Source organism: Podarcis bocagei (genome assembly GCF_964188305.1).
Source record: "Podarcis bocagei genome assembly, chromosome: 12".
Taxonomy (NCBI): Eukaryota; Metazoa; Chordata; class Lepidosauria; order Squamata; family Lacertidae; genus Podarcis; species Podarcis bocagei.
In genome coordinates, this window is record NC_138137.1 from 34,986,282 (window position 1) to 35,010,708 (window position 24,427).

Consider the following 24,427-nt stretch of genomic DNA (forward strand, 5'->3'; position numbering starts at 1 on the left):
GACATGTTGCAGACATAGGTATCCTGAAAGCAGGTAGTTCAAATTCTGTTCATGCATCCCAACACTGGCCATTTAATTCATTTTAAATATTAGAGTGATTCTAGGAACTTCTAAATATCTATGAATGTCAAATGGTAAACTTCATTGATAGTGAAATTTAAAGTTTTTTCGGGGGGTTTTAGTGAATCATTTAGTATACTGACCCTTCATAAAATGGCAATTCTTGAAAATGTAAATTCAGAATGCAAATTTATTGAATGATGAGCCAAAGATAAGTAGTTGTTACAGTAGGGATAGAGAACCTATTGTTCTCCAGTTGTTGCTGGATTACAACTCCCATCACCCTTGACCATTAGTGACACTGACTAGAGCTGACATCCAACAACATCTTGAGTACCATAGGTTCTCCAATCCTGTCCTAGGACCTGGTCAGACATTACAGGCTGTGCTCAAATGATCAATGATCAAATATAAGGTTTACTAAAAGAGGGCAAATAACTTTACATAGAAAGTTGCCTTGTAATTGTCTCATCTACTTCAATGTTGTCTATATTGGCTGGAAGTAGATCACTGGTGTTTCACAAGGGGGCTTTACAAAAAATAGCAGTAAATAAAAATCAAAAAGCCCAACACTGTAATACAGGGGGAGGGGGGAATCTTCTAATTTTGGAGGATTGTTCATTATGCTGTTAATGTGGTCTTGAGGATCACCTTTTCTGCTCTTCTGACAACCTCCATTGACAATTATAGCACTGATGTCTCCTACATACAAAGAGTGGTCAGAACCAAGTTTTGATACTTATCTCCCCGCAAAAAGGCCCTACAACTGGGCAACCTGAAACGAGGTGTGCCAAATCTGTCTATAGTTGCCTGCATCTTCCTGACTTGCCAGAAAGCAGTATCCTCAGGCTCTTAAAACATGCTACTGTCCAATGTTTTTGTTGTTGTTGTTGAATTAATCTCAAACTAACATCACAAGCAGCTATCTTAATACTGTTTCTTGGCAGAATGTAATAGAACCCTTGCCTTAAAAACAAAACAACAAAACAACTGAAGCTGGAGTGACAACCATATGATGCAGAAATGTGTGCCTTGCTCTCTCATGACAGCAAGCATAACTAAGCCTATTACATGTACTGGTGGGAACATATGGTCATACTATCTTAATACCGTGGTTCCACTGTTCCTCTTAATTTTCTAGAAGCCTTGCATTTACCACAGCAATGATGGAACTGAAACTAACATCAACACAATGGATGATATTTAAATAAGAATTTTGATTGTGGAACTACTGGACAACAGGATGCACTCTCTACTAACAACACTTATGTAAATTGTTTCAGAAAAGATGTCATGTGATGCAACAAGAGGAAAGACTTTAGCTTCTGTGAAATTTTACTCTCTAAAATCCTCCAGTGGTTTTTTGTTTTGTTTTTTAAAGCAGGGGGTGTTGGGAAACTTTGGCACAAAAGATTTAAAGCAGGAGTTGTTAAGCTGTCTCTCCAGACATTGTTGGACCACAACTTCCACCATCCCTAACCACTGGCTGTGACAAATGGAGCTTGAATCATCCTTCCAAGGCCCCTGAAGTTAATCAGGGTTGGGGAGAGTGTTGAGCGATCAGTAGGCAATGGAAAGTTAAAAAATAAAACCTGACCATTAAACTGTCAGATAGGGCTTGGAAAGATGTGGGTTACTGAACTCCAGTGTTTTTGGCAGAATAGACGAGAACCCTTGCAACAAAAAGAGTTGACAATTTCCATCAAATCAGTCATTCCACCTCCCACTGCCTTCTAAGCCAACATAAATTGAGTTGTATCCAATGCCAGTCATATTCAGAGTTCACTCACTGAAATAATGGACATAAGTAACTTTAGGTCATTAATTTCAATGGGTCTAAACTGAGTAGACTTTAGTTGGCTACAACCAAAAGTGCACATATATGGACAACTTCACTGATTTAAGAATCCTGTTTACACTGTCAAGTTGTACAAACTGAAAAGAAATTCAAGGTACTGAATAAGCAGCTGCAGGTGAGAGTAGATCTGAAAGTGGCCTCTAGCCCGTATTTGACCGAATTTGTTGTAAGTCCTCCTCCGTCATCTATCTAACTTTCTCCCAAACAATTTCATTGCAAGGAGGTTCCCCGAAATCCGTTCTACAGTACAGAGAAGCTCAAGCACCATGCTGAAGACAACCTCAGGCAGCTCAGTTAAGGAAGTTGATAGGCAGTTCACAAGCAGCATCCCCAGTGTGTCTCTAAGGTCCAAGGTAAGGTCCTTCAATTCTGCCCTGAGATAGACAGGTCTTGTGCTAAGTTAGATGGAAATCCTATGGACTACAGTGCGTTCTCTCCCAACAATCACTACTCAAAGCTATTAAGCCACTTGTTTGGAAACATTTAATTCTGTAAAGGTTTGCTTCAGGATAAAGATACAACTCTAAGCAATCTTACATTCCAAATACCTTTTTTTAAAAAAGGACCTTAGTATATTCTCAGGCCATAGTAGAAGGCGAAAGATTTATACGATCTGATGAAAAACCAGAGACTGGTTTCTTCATAGACTGAAGAAAATGTTCTTCAATAAAACAGGATTAATTGCCCATCCAAAATGTGGGAACAAAGGATGCTTCTTGAGATAAAACGACTCAACCTAATCTCAGAAGATCATTCTGCTGAAAGTTAATTCAGCTGATTACAGCTGATAAGAGTTCAGTGTCAGCATCTTTCCAGAAGTTTAATTAAGAATAGCTTGATAGTTATCATAAAATCCCGACCTCTTATGGATTTAGGGTGAATACTGAAGGTAAAGAGAAATCTCCTCAGCTCAAATATTAGTTTTTGGACTAAGAAGTAATTTCCCAAGTATCAATTCCTTAACTGACTGTTTACCGGAAATACTTAATTTTTTTTTGCAAGTTTTGCAAATATCCATTATTACTAACACATATTTCTGTGTTAAACTAATTTTGGGGATGAGCGGTGCTGAAACTTTCAAGAGCCAACAAACATGACAGGGAATTGAATTGATTGCAGCTGTGTATATAAGTGCATCTTTATGCGTAGTCCTGTATCCAAAGCAATGACCAAAGGAAGAATGACTTTTGGGAGGAGTGCAGGGAAGAGAAACACCATGGTGCATCTGCCCCAGCTGCAACAAAACATGTCTTTCCCATATCACTCTCTATCTTCTTACCACGGGACAGAGAGGGCAAGACAGAAACCAGACAGAGCAACCCTTGTCACAAATGCCAGCTTGGAAACATGGCAAGTGCTAAGGATTGTAGGAAGGAAAGTGCTAGTAGAGGTAAAAAGGAAAAAAAAATTGAGATCAGGTATTAGTTCCCACAATGCCTTTTAGCCTTAAAGTATTAAAACATCAGGATTTGTTGACATAAAACATCCAAGTTTTCAAATGTTACACCTGTGATTATGCTAAATAAAACATACTAATTGCCTGATCAAAGGGGGGGGGGGAGAAATACTGTGCCTACAGCAATGCTTGATGCTGTCTTATGTCACACAATTCATCCAGCATATTACCACTCTACATGCTGACAGTAGTAAATTGCAGAACATTCCCCATTGATTCTTACTGCTAGCCACAACCACTAATGCGTGTATGTCTTCATTAATATTATTAAAATTGCCAGTGGCTATTTGCAGAGAAAAGTGGAGAATGTTAATATTGTACATGAATCATTAGTTTTTGGTTACTCTCCCAATGCCCTCCAATGACAAATGAAGTGCATAAATAGCTTACAGCCACTGCCACCTGCTTCCCAGAAACTGCCCAGTAGTTAATATTTGTATTACTTTTCAATACTTGTCCCTATGCCTCCTTTTCAACTCATCAAGACATATAACTAGAAGCATTTCACTGTAATCCAACAGTGTCACTGTAATCTAATAGCTGACAACTTTTTTTTTTCTTTTTATGCAAAACCAGCCGAGATCTGCATAAATATGTGAGGGGGAGACATGCTTTCTTTCCCTATCAAAACTTCCATACAAGTGATCCTATTATACAAACAACTCACATTACCATTCACATAACCCCAGCCACCCAAGAACTAGGTAGCAATGTTGTGCAATGTTGTGCAGTTTTGTTTATTCCCTTACTAGCTAAACTTCTTCCCACCAACAGAAAATAGCCCCGTCTTTCTATAGGCATTGTACTGTCACTTCCTCCCCCATTCTAACCCCACACTATCATTTGCATGTTTGCAATATGAAAATGTACAATGTAAATTTCATCCCTTCACCATTTCCCTCCCTTCTAAATGGACATACATACAACACCAACACAACCCCGGTCAAATTTTAATATTCTTACTGGAGTTTTGTAATGTATTCTATGTAGGGCTGTCATTGATGCTGTTTCAAAAGCTTCAGTCAGTGCTAAATGCAGCAGCTTCGACTGCTGACTAGGTTGGCTCTTTGGAATCATGTCACTCTGATCCTGATAGAACTGGCTACCAATCTGCTCCCAAGCCAAATTCAGGGTGTTAATAAAGACTTACAAAGCTAGATCCATGGAGGAGCTTCTTTTCTTCTGTATACATTTGGCCAAGTTTCAAGATCAGCAGCTGAAACCCACTTGGTTGTTCTGCAGCCTAAGGACATTTATTATGCAGCAATAAGCTAAAGGGTCTATTCTGTGATGGCACCACATGCAGAATATCCTGCCACTCTATATACGATTGGCACAAACTCTTAATGAGTTTCAGCATCCGTTAACAGGCTATTTCAACAGGCCTTTATGGGAACTTGAATCAGCTGTCATAAGCTTGATGCTCCTCCTGCCTTTGACTCTATGGTTATTTTATTTGCTCTTTTACTGTGTTACAGGTTGGATTGGAAATTATTTTAAAATCTTTTGATTTTCCAATACCACATTATGATGAAGAATGGGTTATAAATATTTTAAATAAAGTAAGAATTCCAATCAATTTCAAACCAAAGGGTTGTATCCAACTAAGTTCTATGCAGAGTAGATCCGCTGAAATTAAGGGACCTAAATTAATCATGTCCATCAATTTCAGTTGGTCTAATCTGAGAATGACCAGAAATGGGTACAGTAGAACTTAATTCGTTCCAGAGGTCCGTTCTTAACCTGAAACTGTTCTTAACCTGAAGCACCACTTTAGCTAATGGGGCCTCCCGCTGCTGCCGCGCCACCACAGCACGATTTCTGTTCTCATCCTGAAGCAAAGTTCTTAACCCGAGGTACTATTTCTGGGTTAGCGGAGTCTGTAACCTGAAGCGTATGTAACCCAAGGTACTATACAACCAAAAGCTCTTACACAAAGCTATAGAGGTTTCAAAGGCATTAACATACCTTTCCCTCAGGGCTTTTGTATTTTATTGTCTATCTTATTGGTAAGGAGCAAAATTTGCTTTAATTTGATACTTTGTTTGTACAAGTGCCCAGCAGTTGTTCCCAATTAGCAAAGTACTGTGGCCCCTCTGTTTTACAAAGGCCAAGCCATAGACCCCCTACTTTTGATATCTCTATGGTGGTTTTTTTGTGTGAATGGTGCTGTGAACCCCCTGGTTGAGTTACACGAAACCCCTGGGATCTGCAGACCATCAGTTGGAACCACTCTCCTATGGCATTAGCCAAAGCTGGCATCATTTTTCACAGACAGATAGTTCAGATGGAAAATTTAGATGATTAGGTAACCATTAGTTAAAAGTTATTAGTCAAACAGGCACTTATAAAGATGGTATATTAAACGTTTAACAGCAATCAGAAACTAAAATCTATTCAGGAACTTACTTATAAAGCCTTGGGGCTTGTTCTTGGGGCTTTTGACCTTTTGTTTGGAATAGCAGTCACTCAATTCCCCAAATGAAATTCAGAAGTTTTCCATGTTGCACAATGATGCCATTTGAGAAGCACAATTTGAAGCTCTGCTAGGAACCAACCTAGTTGTGGTGTTCACCAGACAGTAGTTATAAAGTGTGTAAGGCTGTGTGGCTTTTTTGTAACAAACAACACAGATAATCAGAAAGCTGAAATGAATCTAATGTCTTGCAAAACTTAAGACCACTGGCACAATGGACGGTGCCTCACAAATAACATCTCACAGCCGTACAGTGCCCCATATCTTGAAGTTTCAAAGTAGAAAACTCTAATTAGAGGGGGTAGTCACATGCTACAGGAAAAGTATGACCTGGGCCTAGGTCCACTAGCCAATCTGACACAATAAGAAATTTCCCAACTGAGGTATATCAGTTATTCTCCGAACATAAAGTGAAACTCATCCAATACACAATGTATACATGGCAATCGATATGTGGAACAATATACATTTATGACAACAAATATGAAGTACTTGTAGCATTAGTATAATCTCCAGAATCCAATATAATAGATTCTGTTGAAATCAATGAACACTTCCATGAAGTGTTTCAGATCTGGGTGCTAACATTAGATGAACACAGCATAATACTTTTACTCTGCACATCAACAAAGACACTCAGAAAAGAAGACTTTTCATCTGTCAGCTATTTGATCTGTCTGCTCTTCACTGCAACCTCAGCTTGTGATTTGCTCAGTATTTTCCAGAAGATGAATTATTTGTCATTTTATTGGATTCATATATTTGATAGATGCAATCAGTACTGCCTCATTTTTCATCTGGAACAAAGCATTCTTATTGAAAAGCACCCTTTATATATCTTTTTGACTTGTGTTAAAGGTCCTACATCAGGGAACATCAATATTTCATGACCGTTATTAAATACATTATTTTTGTGTTCCCCTGCTAGGACCAGTTTTCACCTTGGCAATGGCAATGTATAGCGGTTGAAGGGGAAGTCTCCATTTGGTATTAGAAAGTCATCAATTCTGTACTGAATTAGAGCATCTCTATTAATGTTTCAAAATTACTGCTGCATTCCTGTCAGAACCATGACCTTTGCATTTATATAATAAAATTTTAATTTGATGATCATTTTTATCTGAATAATGCTACACAGTCAAATTAAATCCTTAATATCTTTCACACCATCCCCAAAGAGCATCTTCTTCCTGAGTATAAAATCAGAATTTACACATCCATTAATATGAATTTTCAAAATTATTATTTATTAAATTTATATCCTGAACCTTCCTCCTAAGGAACCCAGGGATCACACACAGCCCCCTACTCCTAGCAGCAAAAAAATTAGAGACAAACTAGATGTGATGGCAGCAAATGCTATCCATGACCCTATCTATGTAGAAAGCCGGGGGGGGGGCAGTTTTAACACCAAGATGTGCCATTTTGGAGTACAGAACTCTATCTTCCCAGTCACCTTTATTTTCAGATGAGCTTCAAATACCAGAAGCATGCTCAGTTCTGATAAGAGTGCCTGTACACAGGTGGTAACTTATAGTAGGCTTCAGTAGCCCTCATTCATGAGTCCCTTTTGCTGTTAAATTCTACTCTTACATTATACATGGGCGGGGGGTGGGGTGGAATCTACTGCTGTTGCAATAAGTCTGCCCTTTATGCTTCAGCATTTCTTTCAACAGGTAAGGGCCATTGCTTTATTCAGCCAGTGGTGGAAGGGGTATTATGTTAGGATATTTCAGTTCCACCTTAAAAGGGAGCAGGCTTTGTGAGTCACAGAGTCTGCGCATGTCCTGTTCACAGGATGTTTTATGTTTGCTGTTCCTTTCGTTTTCGCAGTCGGTCAGAGACGCTGACTCATAACGGTCATGTTTTCCTTTGTTCTGTTCAACGCTAAATAAACTGTAAATATGCTCTTCTGCGGTGCAAGCTTTCTGGCTGTGTTTTCTGCTGAAAGAGGGTGCACCAGCCTAGGAATGCAGCCAATCTATTTCTAAGGCTTTGTGCCCCTAATTGTTGATACTGCGTAACTGCGTGACTACGGGAGGCCGATGGATCGTCCGGCAGCCGGCTTGGGGGCTCAGATGGACGTTATCTCCCTGGCAGTATCCCAACATATTATGCCTTGCTTTGTTGAATTACAGAAAAAAGTGAGAGCCACTGCTACTCTACAACCAAGCCACTGGAGGATCCTGGCCACAGGGTAGATAAGCATGACGTTTGCCTTTTCCCTCAAGTCACACATGAAAACAGAGCTGATGCAGCATCTGTCATCAGGAAGGAACAGAAGATAGCACACCAGTGCTAGGCAATGTAACCAATATCATCCTTCCTTCCAGCAGAGAAGCTGCAGGTGGAGGCAAAGTGCAACTAATTCCCATACTACAAACTTACTAAAAAAATAATAATCCCTGTACAGTTGAAATATTAGAAATGGGCATTGTTTTTGCTTGATGATATGCTCAGTGTCCCAGGTAACACAGTTTTGTCTTAATGCTCATTGTTATTACACAATTATGTACCAATGTTTAGGACCAGCTAGCCCTGTCATTAGGCAGAGTGAGAAACTTGTCTCAGGTGGCAGGTGGTGTGGGACAAGGAGTGGCAGCAAAGTGCCGGAGGACAGAGCTAGACTACTGCCTTCAATGCTGAAATAAGATTGATCTGCCAGTCTGGTCAGCTTCTATATGTGGGATGAGGAAGACACCATTTTGTCTTTTTCCTCAGGCAGAAAAATGTATTGGGCTGGCCCTGCCAATGTTACTGGATCTTGGATTACATGTATTCCGTCTAATTCCCTTCAAGTATTTGCTGTGCTGCAAAATTATCCAGAAAATCAGTTTGTTTTTTTAAAGATGTAAAGGAAGACTACAAGCAGTCACATGACTTGTCTGAAATCTGTGACTACTTATAAACATATACACCAATAAAGGAGAAGGGAAGCATGGCTGTTCCATTCGTTCTGCTATGATATCAACTAACTTTGGCTCCTTCTCAACTGCAACCTGACCTGACAGCAGGGAACGAAGATTAGCAGGCTTATCCCATCTGTAAGACAGCAGCTGTATTTGGCTACTTCTTCTTCATCTGCCACCTAGCAGGAGTTACTCAATCAAGCTACTCAAATTGCTCCCATCCAAGCCAGTCATATAGAAGTTTCTAAGAACTGGTACCTGAGTTTACCCAGTCTTTTTTTCCTTTTGTGCTACATCTTTTAGATTGTAAACCTGAGGGCAGGGATTATCTAATTTTTTTATTGTTTTTAACTGTGAGTCCATCTGAGAGCCTTTTTTGGTTGAAGTATGAGATGATAATTAACCATTGGTGAGAGAGCATAGAGGTTTCTTACAGAAACAGTATCTGGAAACCTTAGTCTACAAACAATGTACTGCTTTATCTTACAGAGAACTCCTATGCACATGTACTCCAAAATAAGTTCCACTGAGTTCAATGGGACTTATCCCTTGGTCCGCATGAACAAGATTGCAATCTTTGCTTGTCAAGCCCACTGTGTGTCTAACAAATCAAAGTCACAGCAAGTTAGAACATATGGATCCTGTAAACGCGCTGTATTCTTACCACATATCAAGGCAGGTTGAATATTCTGTTGAGCCTAAGAGGACATCTGGAGGTCTGTACCACAGGGTAACCACTTCATTAGAGTACGTATGACTAGGGACAGATTTGGCTCTTGCAAGTCCTAAAGAGCAAATACAAGCACAACAAAGAAAATCAGCATATAAAGAAATAAAGGTCACGTTAGATCTTTAAAAGGTATGTGTAATATGAGTCTGCTTGAAAAAGTAGATTGTGTTTCTTCTGGCCATGTGTTAAGTTAATCAGAGAAAAAACATATCCATTTCTATCATTCAACACATCACAAAACAAAGCTACAGATCATGAAATATCAAGTGACTGCATTATTGTTTCAGTCATTATAGGGCTGTCATGTTGTTGTTTTTTAGGATCTAGTTTTTCATGTTTAAAAAGAGAAAGTATTAGGCACAATTTTTAAAAACTATTTAATAAAAAACTCAGAGATGAATCCTTAAATGTTAGCATTTAGAGCAGGGAACATAACCTGTGTAACTCAAGACAACTAGTGGATTAAACAGAGAGCTAAATAGCTCATACACTGAGTAACGTTTAAAGCTTCAGGCACATGCTGTATATCTGCATACTGCTAGAAAAAATATATGCCATCTGCCCTTAACCTTGAACATTTAACATACTGCTCTGTGCTAAGAGTAAGACTGCTGATCTTGGATGAAATAATTCAAATTCCTTTTCAACTGTGAAACAAACAGAACAGCAAGTCACTATACTGCAGCAAAATCTACCTCATAGGACTTGTGAAGCTAAAATTCCACTCCAGGCATATCTGAGAAGAGCAACATCATTCCTTCTAAAATCATTTATTCTAATAGTAAACAGAGGTGGCTGAGTAACTATCAGCTTGGAAGTAAACTGAAGTAATCCCCCCGCCCCCCGCTCACATTGACCTGTTTCACACTAAGCCAAATCATGACATAGCACAGAAGAGATCCTAGTGCTTAATTCTTCCTTGATTGTTTTGCTGCTATGTTACACTGAGATAAGTCATAGTTTGGTTTAGTGTGCGATCTGAACCCAGGGTTGTGGTTTAGCTCTTCTGGACAAACCACAAGCTGCAGCCACGGAACAAACCTTGGTTATAGTTTGTGGTTAGTCGGGAGAGAGCTAAACCACAAGCCTGGGTCTGGACAGCATGTTATGTAAAATTATGGCTTAGCTCAGTGTGGCACAGGAGTGTGGTTTGGTTTAGCATGATGTGCAACCCAGGTCATTGTGATTCTCTTCAAAAGGTATTTACTAGGTTCAAATGTATTTTAACAGCAGCACAGCCACTATAATTTCAAAAGCATTGTGATAATTAAAATAGCTGCATGCAAAGGGTTCCAGGTTCAATCCCTGGCATCTTAAGTTAAAGGATCTTTAATAGTTGGCAAAGAGTGATCAAGATTATACAAATTATTACAGGAATCAATATTTGATTGGATTCTGTGACTGCTCTTTTATATTACAAGAAGGCATTGGTACAGATTTAGAATTTGATAGAATATGGTTAAAAATTGTGACAAAAATTAAAAGCCACCACAGTTTAAGGGATGGAGAGAGAATGGCCTGTTCACATGACATGGAGAGGAGGCACAGGATTATGGAACCAGTTGATGAATATGAATTCCGTTTAGAAAAAACCAAAAGCTAGTTTATCTGCTGTAAATTTGAAGATGGGTTTTTACTCCTGTAGTTTATATTTATTCTATGTTTGGTAACATGTTTTGAAAATAGCAAAAAAAAGAAAAGAAAAATACCAGAGCATGCAGATGACCAGGTAGGATGAACTGAGCGTGAAATATTCTAGAAAGGCATAACTGCTCGGCAGTTATAAAGGCTGAGCCTATTAAATTATATGGATGAATTAATAAAAAACTGCATAGAATTATTTTCCTATCTAGCAGCTGCCACCAGAATATTGCATGCAAATAACTAAAGGTCTCAGGAAACAGCTAGCGTTAATCAATGGATAGATAGAATGCGGGGATACACCTTAATGTCTAAGCTGACACCCTTCCTAAGGTCAAAACAAACAGGACAAAGACAAAATACTTTTGCAGCAAATGTGATTCCCCAAATGTTAAAAAAATGCTCCTTCTTCAAAAGATACAATGTGACTTTGAGATGTTCTGAATTCTAAAGAACTGATTATGCTTTGTTTCTTTTTCTTGGTTTTATCAGTTTCATGCAATCAATTAAGTTTACTTTATTGATTCTATATTTTAATACTGTAAGCTTTTCTTCTATTTCATTGCAACATGTTTAGTAACAAATAATAATAAGGTTGGGCCTACATGTTTAAAATAATTGTACATCCTTCAGCAGTTATGCAGAACATCAAACACTAGTAGTTCAATCTTTTAGATATACTATTACTCTCAGAAATCTTTAAAAAACCCACATCTTCTGGGGCACAGCACAAGTTACAAATGAATGACAAGTTACAGCATTGTTGGCTTTCCCCATCTTTTGAATGATAACCTAGACATGGCAACATATTTCATATTGTTTGTAGATCCAAACATGCAAACTCATGCAAAATTTATCTAACTGCTTCCTCCAGCTGAGGAAAAGCTGTAGGACAGGATTAATTAGCACAGCATGTGTGATCACTTTGTTTAAGGATTCCTTGTCTGTTTCCATGGTTACACTACAGGAAGCCACATGCTCTTCCAAAAGTCAGTGCTGCTTGTATTAGCGATTATTATAACTTTTATGAAGCGAACATAAAGTAAAAAGGTAATGGGAAAGATAGCCAGGTGAGCATATAATATTTGCATATTACTACTTATTCTGTTTTGGCCTGAAGATCTATAGGGATAGTTTCATGACAATCCAGTAAGGTGAATTTCAGATCTTGCTCTTTTTGCCAGATTAAAAAAAGGTCACCAAAACAGCACCCTGCCCATGTCAATTCTCTACAGTAAGAAGACAGTAAGAAGATGAGGCAGTTGTCAGAAGTCAAGGCACATCACCTCATCGCCATGGCTATCATTAACACAACACAAAACTGATAAAGTTATAGGTGAAGCAGCTGTGCTGTTTATGTTTTGCTTTGTGTACTTCTGCCATGCAATAAATTCTACATACAATGCATACCCAAGATAATTTAATGCCAATTAAATTCTTAATCACTTTAAACAGTCCTTTGTGAACATAAATAATGCAGTTAAAAGCATGTGTGCTATTCTCCACACCTTCAACATAACTTTATATGTTGAGTAGTGATTTTAATCTGTGCTAATGAATGTAAGCACAGAATGCAAGGGATACTCATTATTCAGAATTAATCAATTACGAATGCTTGCCATCCACCTTTGTGTACTAATTTTCAAATATTCATGTTGCAATCGATGCATGTTACAAGAAAGGGCACAACATTCAGCAGAATCTTTCATCTCTAATATCCAGATTCCTAGTTATTCAAAAGTCAAGTGGTATCCCCTTCCACCCTCATGATGTACACAACTGTAGTTTTAAAATTCTGATTACTTAAATGTTTCAAATGGCTCATTCCGTATGAAGACACAGGATTAGAAAAGACTGCACATCTGTATTTCTCAAATGACTTATATTCCTAAATACTCAGAAGAGGCTGTAACATACTCTCTGTAAAAGTGTGTTACACTGATGTAAGAAAAGAAATTATTATATTATACAAGCATGCATAGCTTGAATATGATAACTGTATTGACAGCTGATTAGGGGGGCTATATTGATACAGGTCAGAAGAATAATCTTTCAAAATTCCAAAAATTCACTAATTCATAATTTAAGTGGAGTAGCATGCAGACTTGCCGGATAAAGTGGCCTTCATTAGACTGACCACAAGGCCAGAAGAAACTCAGACCAAAAACCCATGTTCCACATGCCAAAGTTTACAGTGGCAATGTTCTGACAATCTTATCTCAGCTCTATAAACTAAGATATTAACGGGACTTAATCCATGCATGACACGCCTTTGCAGCAAGAGAAATCAAACCAGGAAGCCTCCAATGGACTGTGGTTTGCCAGTTTAGAGGAAACTAGAACTATGGTTACCAGCTTTGGAAGATACTAGAATCTTCAAACCATGATTTTGGATCTCAGCTTGTTCTAAGTCTGCTACTTTTCCTGCTCTGACCAAATGGAGACGATGGTTAGTGATTTCCTGCTTGCAGGGGCAGCCCAAGGTGTTTCAGCTTATTTCCCCATTACTAATCAGAAGCTAAAAATCAGTGATTTTGATTTTTTATTAAGAAAATGCATGCATTTTCTTCACAATAGCACCATACTTTTTAAAAAACAAAAATAAAACACCTCTTATACTTTAAATATGTTCTGTGAACCTTTTGCTCTGGAGGCAATGTTTGAAAACTCCACTAAATAACAATTCTGTCCTTAAAATATAAACCACACATTATAGTACAGAGTTTAATACTAAAAAGCCGCTCTTCCTCAGCAATACTAATATCCTATCAATGTTATTGTAAAACTGGAATCATCATGAAATTGTATACGTATACAATTTAACAGCTGGCTGATTTTCTCTTTGCTTTCCTGTTTCTAGTTTTTCATTTAATGAACCTAACTTTGTTACCATGTAAATATTCTCTATGAAGATAACTTCTGCTAATTACGCAACAAATATGTGAGTGTGATGCAGTGAAACAGTAAATACATTCTGATTAGTATTTCAGAGTAATAGCAAATAATTTAAAGACAACTCTGAATTGCAAATAGTTGAGTAACAGCATGACTGGGTATGCAACAAAAGGAATTATAGGCAAAAAAATAAGGAGAATGCATATGGCCCAGAAGCTAATTATTTAAATACATAGGACCATAACCAACTAGAGTGAAAGTTTGAGAACAACTGGACTAAAATAAATCAAGTAATAGTTCATTAGTTCCCCAGAGGGTCTTTACTAATGCAATGAAATACTAAAGGCCATTTTAGTCTTAATATGGAAAACGAGCAATACATCGGGTAACAAGAATCAACATGGTAACATTTAGGAAAAATATTTCTCATTAAAAAGGAAAAATTACAGGGGAAAGCTGTGAATGTGATATTAGACTTTAAAAGGTCTTTTCTGAGTGGAGTTAAAAGCAGAACTAGTTTGCATTTTTAAGGCACAGTGTACGTTTTGATCCTTGTTTACTACTATCTGAAGAACAGAAGTAGAAAAGGTGCTCATGCGATATACAATATAAGAATTATGTAACAGTTAGAGTGCTGGACTATGACCTGGGAGACCAGGGTTCAAATCCCCACTCAGCCATGAAACTCACTGGGTGACCTTGTGCCAGTCACCATCTCTTAGCCCAACCTAGCTCACAGGGTTGTTGTGAGGATGAAATGGGGAGAACCACCATGTTTAACACCTTCAGCAATCAATCAATCAATCAATCAATCAATCAATCAATCAATCAATCAATCCTTAATACAAGATAGGCATTTTGTTAACACAGCTTCCTGTCCAAGTTCCTCATCTCAGTAGAAATGTTTGAAGAACTTGTGTTTTGTGTGTGTCTGTCTGGATTTAGAAGGCTTTAATAATGTATTCGGATGGCATGCATATTTATGGTATGATAAGGTCAAAGCACATAAAGCATTTAAAAACCATATTGTCAGGAAAGCATTGTTTAATGTCTGGATAAGATATAAGGATTTATTTGAAAATAAAACCCCAAGGTGGCTGTCACCGATGGAAGCGAAGGCTCAGAAAAAGGAGGCCAAATGGAGGCCAAATGGCCGAAATATTGGGAAATTTTGGAACAAGAGGGAGACAAATTGAAATTGAAATTGCAGAGTTTCGAAAAATTAAAAAACAAAGTGCGAGAGTGGCTTCATTATTATCAAATAATGGAGGCATACAATTTGGACAAAAAAATTGGATTCCAGGTGGAAAAATCAAAATTGGAAACAGAACTGTTAGATCCCAAAACTAAGATTTTGTCAAGGATGTATAACTTGCTGTTGAAATGGAATACTCAGGATGAAACTGTGAAATCTGCTATGATTAAATGGGCACAAGATGTTGGACATAATATTATGATGGCTGACTGGGAACAGTTATGGACCACAGGTATGAAGTTTACGGCATGTAATGCTTTAAGAGAGAATATTATGAAAATGATATACAGGTGGTACATGACACCAGTCAAGCTTGCAAAAATCTATCACTTGCCCGATAATAAAAGTTGGAAATGTAAGGAAACTGAAGGTACATTCTTTCACCTTTGGTGGACGTGCCCAAGGATTAAGGCTTTCTGGGAGATGATATATAATGAAATGAAAAAGGTATTTAAATATACCTTCCTGAAGAAACCAGAGGCCTTTCTCCTGGGCATAGCCGGCCAATTGGTGCCAAAGAAGGATAGAACCTTCTTTATGTATGCCACAACAGCAGCAAGAATACTTATTGCAAAGTACTGGAAGACACGAGAAATATTGCAAAATTAATGAATGATGTTGGATAGAAATTAAATGGTTTTTAGCTGTAATATTATAAGGGAATATGAAAAATGGATTATTAACAGGTAAAAATTTAATGTCACAATATTTTAAGATTAAAGACTAGGATAAACAAAGAGGGGAAGGATTTGCTGAACTAACAAACTGAATTGGAATACAAAAAAGGGAGGCGTGAGGAGGTCCGGGAAACAAGCAAATGAAAGATAAGTAACGGAAAGATTGAGTTGTTTTTAACTACTTTTATTTTGTATTTTTGTTTTTTCTTTTTTCATTTTGTAATATTTTGAAAATCTTAATAAATATCTTTTTAAAAAAAATGTTTGAAGAACTTTACGAAATCTTCTCAAGTTGTATTCATACCTGGAAGTCTGACTGAGGGTTAAAGGTGATGCTGCTAAATAATCTCAGTTTAAAAGGCTAAAGGAAAACTAGCAGAGCATGAAGACTGTAGAAAAGTCTCTTAAATACAGAGCTTAAATTATCTGTGGCAATGTTAAAGCTCTACCCTTTCTAGCTATTACAAGGAGGCCAACAATATTCTTTTGGTACAATCCCAGTTTCTCACTGATGTACTTCTGCTTTGTAGAGCCTGTTTTTCAAGTGCCTGTATATTATTTGCAGCCACAAACTGCTACTGAGCTTGCAGCCAAGGCCTAAAATAACTAGTACAACCATCTTTTAGAAAATAAAATAAAGTACCAGTTACAAGTAGCGCCTACACAGCAGGCATCTGTGCTCAGCAATAAATGCACAAATCCAAAATGCAGGTCTGGCTTCCAGAGCTTCAACCTCTTTTTCCTTCTCATCTGTGTTTCTTTTCATCAGAATTCTATCAGCATGACAAGTTGCTGTTCCTCTACATGACATGTCTGGAGGAGAAAGAACAACTGGGAATTGCCAGGCTCAAGAAATACCAGCCAGCCAATCTATTAATCTAAATAAACAATGGAAAATGTAAGCCGCCCTCGTGTTTTAGCTCACTTCAGCCACAAACACTCATATACCCACATCAATAAAACAATCATTTTGTGTCAGGACAGCCAAGTCCAACTTCCTTCTTCCTACACCCTCGCCCAGTGGAATTCTTAAGTACACTGACATATTGCAATAAGAGTGTTTTTTTATGTTTTTTGGGGAACAGGAATAGTTTGCTAATGGTGCATTAATTTATTATTTTATTGTGGCCAGCTTTAACCAGTTAAGGTCATTTTTACCTGTGGCTGCTGCTTTTAACTTGACTTTGATGTGTGTTTTACCTGGTGTATATTTTATGTATTTTTATTGCTTGATTCTTTATAGTTTAATATATTTTTATTGCACTGCGATTTTATATTATTGCAGCTCACCTTGAGTGGCACAAAGGCACCAAAAGGGTAGGACTGACGATTTTATATGAATGAATAAACAAATATTAAGTCACCACATGAAACTTATGGCCAGATGTGACTGGAATTAGATGCATACTTCTACCAGAAAAGCAGTTAGGGTGGCTTGTTAAAATTGCTTCATAAGAAAACACCATATTTTATATAAATATTTACTGCAAAGTTACTAGTCATGTAGCTTGTTAGGATCCAGAATGCTGTAATCTATTTTTTAAAAACCACTACGTTCATGGATATGTTGCATTTTACATTCTCCTCTTACTCAGCATAATTTTAAATACACTGTACTGAAACAAAAATGAGCAACTTCCTTTATTGCAACATTCCATCATGCCCCCACTCCAACAAAAGTTCTCTAAGAAGTTTATAATTCTCTATCTGCTCTACGATCCAAAATAGCAACCTTATGTAAAAGCACTGGAGACTTTAAATCTATAAACAATCAAGTAAAAAAAATGTGAAGAAAGGTCAAAGGCAGTTAGCTCTGCAGTTCAAGTTTCACTGTGTGATTAGTTAACTTAAAATATTAGTTTTATTTGCTGGCTACAGCCAGCACATTAGCTTTGCTTTGGGAAATAGATAAAGTATATCAAATTCACACCCAAATCAGCTCAATTTACTTCTCATTTAACTGTGTAACAGGGAGAACTCGTGCCATATTTTAAAAACCTTTAGAATTTCAACTTGCCTTGTAATAAAAAGGAAAAAAATACCACTTGTCTTAGCAAGCGATCCTAATCTTCTGGGAAGGGCAGATGAATGGCCAGTGGAAGTTGCCAACATCCCACTTTGTGGGTGAGCAGGAAGGCTCACCACTGGAGCTTTCCTTGCTGAGAAAGTGCTGGAAAGTCTACCAAAAACTGGTCAGCCAGAGGTGCTCTGCTGGTGATGGGCCAGATATGGGGCGTGTTGGTGACACGTCAGAGGAAGCTGCAGATTGCAGGCCCCAAGTCCCTTTGTTTTCCAGACATATCTCCCCAAATGGCTCTGAACAACTCCATCACTGAAGATGGCATAGTAGTAGCAGGGAAAATAAAAACACTTCAGTGAGGGCAGGGAGAGAGGAAAAGGCCACTTCCAGAATCTTCTACCCTATCCCACAGGACTTTGGTGGTAGATCAGTGATGGGATTCTACACACACACACACACGGCTGCTCTCCTTTGTGCAACAATTATTTCCAAAAAGCACACCATACATGGCCTTCAATTCTTCTCATGCTTTCTTCAATTTTTAATTTTATTAAAAATCCCATCTGTGTTTTCATTGTCTTTGATAAATAGATTCATCTTCATAAATGCTATTTTAGAGTGCTGCTGTATGGTAGTAAACACAGCCCTGAACTGTTTCTTTGGTGGGAGATTATTATCTATATTTTCAAATCCATCAGCTACAACACAATATGCCAGCAAATATGAGAATTTTGTAATTTTTTAATACAAAAACAATGGTTTTCCAAAGGTCTAAGCTCTGAGTATGATTTTTTTTTTTTTAAGCTCGGAGGAGATGAAGTGTCCCTGGGACACTGAATTAAAACTGTGAGTTGCACTGTTGAGTTTTATAAACTTGTGATACCAGATCTGAAGGCCATCTCTTCAGGTTTGAAAGGTTGTTAGTGATTTCGTATTTATTACTCTGAAAAGATAAGCCTTCTCCAGAAGAAAAGCAGATTCTTTACTGTCAGGGAACTGCCATCGGAGGAACAGGTGGGGAAAGGGCTCACGGAGGCTGGGAGGGACTCAGCAGCTGAAGCAGGGACCAGCAGGGGGAGAGGTGAGTCTCTGGTGGAAAGTCTCACGGAGGCTGAGAGAGACTCAGCAGCTAAAGCAGGAACCAGCAGGGAAAGAGGTGGAACTCTGAGGGAAAGCGAGCAAGAGGGAGGGCTCAGGGACACGTCCAGCGAGAACAGTGGGGGGGTGTCTGAAGCTCCCATAGGGAGACCCATTCCTCGCCGGAAGCTGTCACGCCGTGAGTCCAGAAGACGTGTTTCCGTTAAGGAGCTTTTATGCTGGAAACGATTCCGAAAGCAACCACTGTCGGAATCTGCAAGTGACTAGAGCAGACATGTCTGAGGAGCTCTGTCACAGACAGAGGTTTGTGGATTTGCACACACTCTGAGGGACTACGATTTTACGCACAAGCAGCTCATCATCCCATCACATTTACTGACATCCTATCTGCCGAAATCAACCAGCTACATTTAAATTTCTATTTCTTGTGTGCATAATAAGGATAATAGCTTCACAATAATCCTTGAGCAACAACCTTCTAAGAAAATAGAAACATGAGAGAAATATATTCCAAGAGCAGCAAAATCATTTGATGTCTTTGGTGGAAGAGCAACTTTGCATATAACTTTGTAATATTAATACTTCTGAAGAGACAGATTTGCTTTACTATTTCTCATTATGGCAATGTGGGATCATGACCCTATATAGCTTTATCTGGTAGTTTAAAATTTTATTATAGTTTTCACCAAAAAAGTCAACTCATCTTGTATTCAATTTCAAAATATCATGATACAGCATAAGGAAATAATATAAATTCAATTAAAAACATTTATCTTCTCTTTTCTACCCAAGTCTAACTACAGATTTTCATTAAACACAATGTAAAATAATATGGGGAAGACTCAACACTTGATTGACAGCATGAAAGTATGTTGCTGGAGACTAGCCTTTCAATTAAGAAGCGATCAAGAAACATCCTAAATATGCTTAAAATGCTTCAGTGTCTTCCTGAGCCCATAACTGTATGGAGAAAGTATTACTTATTTGCAATAACAAATAATTTCCTTCAAGTTAAATACAACAATGTTAATAAGAAAGACTGTACTCAAACTTTCTACCTAGGACTGAGACAGGTTACTTCTTTCCATACTCTTGTCATTCAGTAGGATATGAAGTATTTTTATGAATTTTATTTTATCAATCATCACTGTGTCCAGAGTCAGCTTGTGACTAAGAGAAAGATAGCTGAAACATTTCCCACATCATTATAAGATAATCTTTTAATTAATAGCTTTCCTACCAAAATCTGCCAGCTTCAACTCCCCAGTGTCACTGATCAGAAGATTTTGGGGTTTCAGGTCCCTGTGCAAAATGTAACGCTGGTGGATGTACGAAAGTCCTCGCAGCAATTGAAATAAAAATAACTGAAAAAGAGGGGGAAAAACATTGTCTTTATTAATACTTGCATGCAGAGCACTGGCTTCCTTCACACAAAAAAGCAGGGTGTCTGCATATGGGTAAAACACTTCCTTGGCAGCTTTGCTACAGGTGTGATTTTAAAATACCAGAATTTATTTTTAAGCAATGTTTAATATGTAGAGGTAAGAAACATCCACTTCACTGCATCCAACTCTATTCACCTGCTTTAACAATCCTTAACAATAACTACAAACAGTAGAGTCAATCCCTATCAAGCCACAATTATATTCTGTTTACCCATATGGCCTTAGAGATTAGGTGGTAGCCTGAAGACAGATGTGTATCTTCACTAATTAAAGAAAACAACAGCATATGGAGAAGAGGAAAGGAGAAGAACACAGTGCTGGGACAAAAAATATATATGAAAGTAGTGAAAAAGGATATCAAAAATATATAAATTGCAAAGGCTTTTATTCTCAAATATTTGATACAAGAGTTTATTTTAAAAAACTGAAAATGTGACCAAAGAGGGAATTTTAACTTATTCACAATACTTCTAAAGATAGGCTAACTGTGGGATTAGATATGTTCTCAGTATGCTAATATATACAGGAACTCACTGTGCACTTTGTATTTTCTTATAATTTCAAATCTCATATGAAAGCCACTTGTCAGAGGACTACATCAAATATTAGGCTTGCATGTTGGCAAAATTGTGAGTTTCTTTTTGCTGATTTCACCTCAGCATGCCAGATATTAAGGCTACTCTTCAGTAGCAAATCTTTTGTAAAAACAGTCGTAAGGTTATTATTACATGACAAGATAATTGCAATATATCATAGACATAACACAAACATTTTACTTCACCCAGCCGTTAAGCTATTTGCAAACAGTGATGTCCTCTTGTTTGTGTAGGAATATTAGACCATTAAAAATTCTCAGAATCAATATACTGGCATGAAGTAGTTCCTAATTAGCTATCAACACAGCACCTGTATGAATTTATGGAATATGATTACTGAATAAACCAAAGGGCAACATGAAAGTACAGAAATGTCATGTTACTGAAGCTGAATATTTAATTAAATGTCCTTTCCTCTCTGCCTGTTCACATGATAGTATATTGTTAATTTCTGAAAGAAACTGAAGATATACAAGGGTAACAAGTACAGAAATAAATTAGGAAAAAATTACACTTCAGGTGGCATTTTTGGCACAATGTATTTTTAAACGATGAAATGAAGCTGGCTAGTATAAATCTTAAATTTTAGATTATACATTATAAAAATAGCTTTCTCACCTCCCAGTACAGGGAGGTTGCTCTGGATCCTAGGAATCATCAAAGTTTCTTTTGACTGAGAACATAATAGGCCTGATTGATTGATTGATTGATTGATTGATTGATTGATTACTTTTTTAGGAACTTTCCCCACAAAGCAGCTTAACCATATCCACTAAAAACCTACTCCACCTGTGCAGGAGTTCATATGTGAAGTGCTCTGCAGTACTGAAGCAAAGTTGTAAAATTTCAATTATGTCACACCTAGATTTTTTTATTTCAAGTCATCAGTCTGAAAAAATGGCAAGCCACACATTAAAGACAAATGAACAAAACTTCCTGTTTGGTGGAATACTATTTATATAGAACAAATATTGTACAATGTTATGTTAGAATACACCGCTGTACACCTTGTACCCTCCATTTTAATGTTAACTTCAATACTGTGAGAATATTATGTTGTTGCCAAATTCCAGTTCTTCATTTAGTGAAGTGGCCTTATTTCTGTGTGAACATCAATGAGAAATCTGATAACTGTTGAGTTGAACTCAAGTAAGGCACCGCTGGTATGCCTGGACAAAGTGAGGTTCAAATCACCAGTAAGTTTGGTATTTAGAGCAATGACAAAGTGGCTTAGGATGTCTCCAACACAATTTTATGGGAAACTCTGAAAATAATCAGGATGTCCCACTGGTAAGGGAAAGGAAGGTCAAAGCAGTTCCAAAAAGGGGAACACTCAGACAACATTGGAACAGATGCTACACATATAGAAGCCTACTTGCTTTTATATTTATTGACAAAATTTCTAGACTACCACATATCACACACATAGTGATCTTATCATGCTTTTCAACATATACATTCAACATTGAACAACAACAATATACCATATTTAAACCATTCATTAATAAAATACAGCTTGCAGAAAAAAACTAAAAACTTTATATAACATTAATGACAGTAATTGCCTCCAAACGTCTAGCTGAACAGATATATATCATGGGGAAAATAAAAAACAGATTCACATAATGTTAGCTCTGTTGAATTTTGAAGTGCAATCAAACTGCTTAGTTAATCTGTAAAACAATCTAAAGTACTGAAACACCACACTTGATGGCCATGGAAAAAACATGTTTTGGCTGTTTTGCCTTGACAATCGCACTTTAACTGAGGTACTGCTTTCCAATAATGAGTCCTGGGAGCGATGGTGCCATTGGAAGGTCAAATCAATTTAGAAGTTTATGGAGTGTGATATCAATGTGTTAGCAATGATTAAAATGTAAGGGCAAACACATTAAAACCAACAATTTCTCCAATAAAGACGTATCAGCTCTCTCAGCAAGAACTAAGATTCTTTCCACTCTTTCAGACTACAAACTACAAAATTCTCCAGTTTATGACTTTAGAGATTTCCAACAATTTTGAGACTTACTTATTATACTCACAGTAAGTGCGTACATAAGAAAGGTGACAGAAAATGGAAAACTGAAATGTGGAGGTGGGTTAATATTTTAAAGTGTGCCACTGGAAATAGTTTGAGCACTGAAATTGTAAATTTAATATGGAACACCATTAGGGACATGCTTGCCTTTGAAAGGATCCTCTATGTAAAGGCCTCAGTAAAATAAATTATAAATTTAAAGTTAAGTTTAAAGAAAATGGATGATAAGTAGAGAGAGCAGAGGATCTTGAAGTTGCCCTTTAACAGTTAGCACCTGGACAGAAGACTGAGCAGGCACACAGTAATTTTAAATGTGCATCTATACATATAAACAAGCATGTCTGTTTTGTTTTGTTTTTCAGATCTATAATATTTTGTCCTCTTTTTGGTGATGGGTTAAGTGGTCACCTTAAACACTATATACATAAACCCTTACGTCCCCCCCCCAAACTATATCCTAAAACAGATGGTCTTAGAACTAAGTAGAGGGCAGTGACCCTGGGATAAATCTTTAGTGGTACCCGGGACCCAGTGCAGGATGAAAGTTTTGCTGAACAGACTCAGAACAGTGACCACCATGCTATCAAATTCAACATATATAAATGGACAATTTCCAAGAAAACCCAAGTCACATTTGACTTCATTGGCTCACATTCTAGCAGCAACATCTAGACCTACAGATGCCAAGAGAGCAGTGGAGCTGCTGTAATACCCCAAAAGAGGATGACATGCCTTCAAACACAGAAGACAGACTAGAATTATAACTGCTGGATGACATTTCCAACTATCATCAAAAAAGGAAAGAAAAATAAAAAGACAAATTTTGATAGACAACTTCTAAAAACTGATTTTTAGCCCAAGTGTCAAATGACGATGATGGTGGTGGTGATCTCCAGTGACAAAACTAGCTTACCACCACATCCCTGAAGAGACCTAGGTGCAGATCCCTACTTGACCAGGGTGCATTCTAGTTTGTCTTAAGGAAAACATATTCTTACAGCCCAAATAGCCTTTGAAAGGACATGAAATATGTTAGTAACAATCCTCAGAACAACAGCATTTTGGGCCTTCTAAGATAGTGGACATTATAGGGGCAGAATTTGCTAAAGACATGATTTCCAGATTTTGAACTCTATAGCATAACTACATTCTTACAAGGGACAGATATCACACTTGCTTTCACAAAAAAGGCTTCCTTCCAACCAATTCCTTTCAGGACTTTTCCATATGGAAACATCCTACAGTAAGACCACACCACTAAGATCTTTATCTT

At 37.5% G+C, this 24,427-nt stretch overlaps 1 protein-coding gene across 6 annotated transcripts in view; it reads right to left on the reverse strand.

Annotated features, from left to right (window-relative positions):
- Positions 1-24,427, reverse strand: part of CDK14 (cyclin dependent kinase 14) — a 223,208-nt gene that overhangs the window by 89,982 nt on the left and 108,799 nt on the right. For all 6 annotated transcript variants that reach the window (XM_081163263.1, XM_081163266.1, XM_081163265.1 and 3 more), the window contains 2 exons: positions 20,316-20,439; positions 9,424-9,544 (listed from right to left, as the gene is read on the reverse strand). In XM_081163263.1, the coding sequence (XP_081019389.1) occupies positions 9,424-9,544; positions 20,316-20,439 (245 nt within the window). The remainder of the gene's footprint in view (positions 1-9,423; positions 9,545-20,315; positions 20,440-24,427) is intronic.